Source organism: Metarhizium album, assembly GCF_000804445.1.
Source record: "Metarhizium album ARSEF 1941 chromosome Unknown scaffold_79, whole genome shotgun sequence".
Classification (NCBI taxonomy): Eukaryota; Fungi; Ascomycota; class Sordariomycetes; order Hypocreales; family Clavicipitaceae; genus Metarhizium; species Metarhizium album.
Genome location: NW_024467653.1, coordinates 8433 through 11486, shown reverse-complemented (window position 1 = coordinate 11486; position 3054 = coordinate 8433). Strand labels below are relative to the sequence as shown.

General features: G+C 51.2%; 1 protein-coding gene across 1 annotated transcript; it reads right to left on the bottom strand.

The window, feature by feature from the left end:
- Positions 1 to 138: 138 nt before the first annotated feature.
- On the bottom strand, positions 139 to 2064 carry MAM_08447 (Ribonuclease H-like protein; the record flags this gene model as incomplete). The annotated part of the gene is made up of 1 exon (XM_040827244.1): positions 139 to 2064. One exon carries the CDS (start codon positions 2062 to 2064, stop codon positions 139 to 141), a length of 1926 nt encoding a protein of 641 aa, XP_040674761.1.
- Positions 2065 to 3054: the final 990 nt, after the last annotated feature.

Genomic DNA, 3054 nt, shown 5'->3' with positions numbered 1-3054 from the left:
CCAGGCAGGTCAGTGAACGAACAGAACACGAACAAGGCATGTGCTCGTTCGTTCGAATAAGGTGCTGCGTTCGCTTGTTTGTTTGTCAGTTCAGAGCTTGTTCGCTTGTTTGTTCGGTTCGTTCGCATATCTTCCGATTCAGGAATGAGGTACACTGTCTTGCTCTAATTTATCTTGTGCTTCCTGATATCTCAGATTCAGTGAGTCTAGTAGTCCTTGCTCGAACCAGTTCTTAAGACACTGCGTCGATTCTGCCAGATCATCAAGCGTGTTGAATCGATCCTCGTTGAGCACATGCTGTGCCTTACTGAACAACCGTTCATCTGCAGCGCTGCTAGCCGGCGCAGCGAGAAGATCGAATGCCATATGGTTGAGTATTGGATAACGATGACAATTCTCGACCCACCACCTCAGAGGATCTACCTTCGAAGGTGCGCGGGTCTCCTCCGCGTATTGCACATAGTCGCCTCTGTTACTAAACTCGTCTTCGATACACATATAAGCTTCGTACTCGGACACGTCTGCATTGACTCTGGTTGGAGATGTTGGGCGGCTCTCTTTGCCAAATTGAACCTCGTACTGGCTATACATTCCTTTCAAAGCCTTCGTAGCTGCACTGATCCATGCCGGATGAGTACCGCCCCACTTGCTTTTGAACCACGCCATTTTGAAGTGGGGATGCGCAAAGATTGAAGCTCTGTACGCAGGTACTTGATCTGTAAGCGTATAGTACTTGTTGAGCTTCTTCCACCCCAGATTGATTGAAGCTTTGAAGTGGGTTGACGGCAGATGTCGGTGCTCTTTCTTCAAATTTTCAAGCTTCGTCATCAAAAAGTCGATGGTTCCAAGGGCATCGTAAAGTGCGCCATGTTTGCTTGTACCAAACTCAGATTGCACAAGGAGCGATTGAGATCTCAAAGGTATGAGTAGATCGTGAAGTTGCTTCAGCTCGGTCCAGTCATCCGTTGTGAGGACGTCTTCTTCGACAGGTTCTTCGTCATCCGTACGGTAGTGAGCTTGATACAGATCAATGGCATCCTTCAGAATGAATGCACGCTCGAGCATATCGCACGTGCTATTCCATTTGATACCGCCGTTGATAACAAGGTGTAACAAGCGCTCAGCATCCGGCATAGCCTCTTTCTGCTTACTCTTGAAGAACGCTCGTCGTGCGGGTGTGGCGCGCGCGTGTAGTATGAGGTTATGTAGCTTGCCAATAGGCCCTTTCTTTCTCCAAGCTGCAAGCTTCAATCGTTCATTCTTCGTCCGTAGTGCCTCCTCGAACTTGGAGACAGTAGACGTGCCTATACCAGCATCAGGGTCATCACTGTGTTCGACGTCGTACTTGGCGTCCGAGAGTACGTCTGCAACACAGTCGACATCGACGCCGTAAAGAATAGCTTTACAAACAAGGTTGATAACGTGGCCGGTGCAGCGAAGGCGTTGTTTGATCGGATTGATGTCGGTGACTTCGGCAAGGAGCTTGAGAGCCTTGTCGTTACTGGTAGCGTTGTCGGCCATGAAGAAGGCGATACGATCGAGAATCTTGTACTCGGTAAGAACGTCGTATAGCTGTTGTTTGATCTCGTCCCCAGCATGAGACCCGTACGTGTTTCTGAGACTCAGAAGTACCACCTTCGGTTTGAAGTCCGCGTCCAGAAAGTGCGCCATGATGGCCAAAAGATCCACCTCATTTTCGCTCTTCCACCCATCGAAGCTGATAGTGATCCGACTTTTCGCATGAGCTAGCAACGCCGCGATACGTGGCTTCGCAGCTGCATACGTCTGTGTGATCCAATCGCGTGTGGTCCTTGGGCTCTGGGGAAACCATGGCGATAGTGCCGGGTTGCGGTAGGTTGCAAGATTGAGAAGTGCCGGCGAACAGGACCTTCGGAGGGAAACATTGTCTGTGACCACATGCCGTACGAAATGATAGATCCAATCACTCTTGTTGTAGGTAGCGGCTTGTGCCTCTCGTTGCTCTAGCATGGTCGTCTGGCGGAGGCGGGTATCGTATGAATCTTGCTCTTGAGCCTTCCTTTTCCGATTTACCAGTTTAGGCATCTCTGACCCGTCTCGATTATAGCCATGCTCACCAAGATGTCGCTGCGCTACTGTCGTCGGTTGCGGATCGCACAGAAACAGAATTGGCTGTCGTTTGTTATAGCAATGTTTGCACAGCCATAGCCTCTTGCCACTAGACGATCGAACGAGGGCCTCTCCATGCTCAATATTGGTCCTCGGGTCGGTGTATATCCAGCTTGTGGTTGATCGCCTGGTCGGAGGCGCTGGCTCGTACCCTTTCAAGAGGTCTCCTTGCACGAGAAACCCGCCTGTTGTACGGCGGCGTTGGTGAACGGCCTGAAGGTCTGGCTGGGGTTGGAGTGGCAGAGATGTCGCAGGGTTGGAAAGCGTCGGGGAAAGCGCAGCGACGCCGTCGGTGCACATTGGAAAGTTATACAGTGGAGAGACACCACGTTGTTTGGCACAAAAGCACGTACGCGTCTGAACGCGTCGCGTTGCGGCAAAGCGACCGGCCGGAAGTTCCATCTCCGGCAGCCCTCTGGAGCCGGTCTTCTAGCCCTAAACCCTGAGACCTCGACTTTACCCTCGCCGTGTCAACAAAGCAAACTTCCATCAAATATCTGCACCACTGTTCGCAAACAAGCGAACGAACAAGGTCAATGTGCTTGTTTGTTCACTCGATGACTTTTGTTCGTTTGTTCATGACGAACAGAACGAACCGAACGAACAGTGTTCATATGTTCGCTCACTAACCAGCCTGCATGTTGGAGAGGCGGACCCGACAAATGGCTATTATATCTGGAAAACCTACTATGGTGTGTGTCGAGGTTGCTACAATAGGAAGCGTGCGCGCTCTTGCTTGATGGCAGGCAGTGTTGTTACAGCCATGATGTGCCATAGGCGTGTTGTTGGTGCAGCTGTCGCAAGAATCTCCCGATGAGGCAAAGATCGGTGAAGGATTCATGTCAACACAGCCCTGTCGGCGAAACCGAGCCACCGGCGTGCTGCTAGCCTGATTAGGGGCTCCTT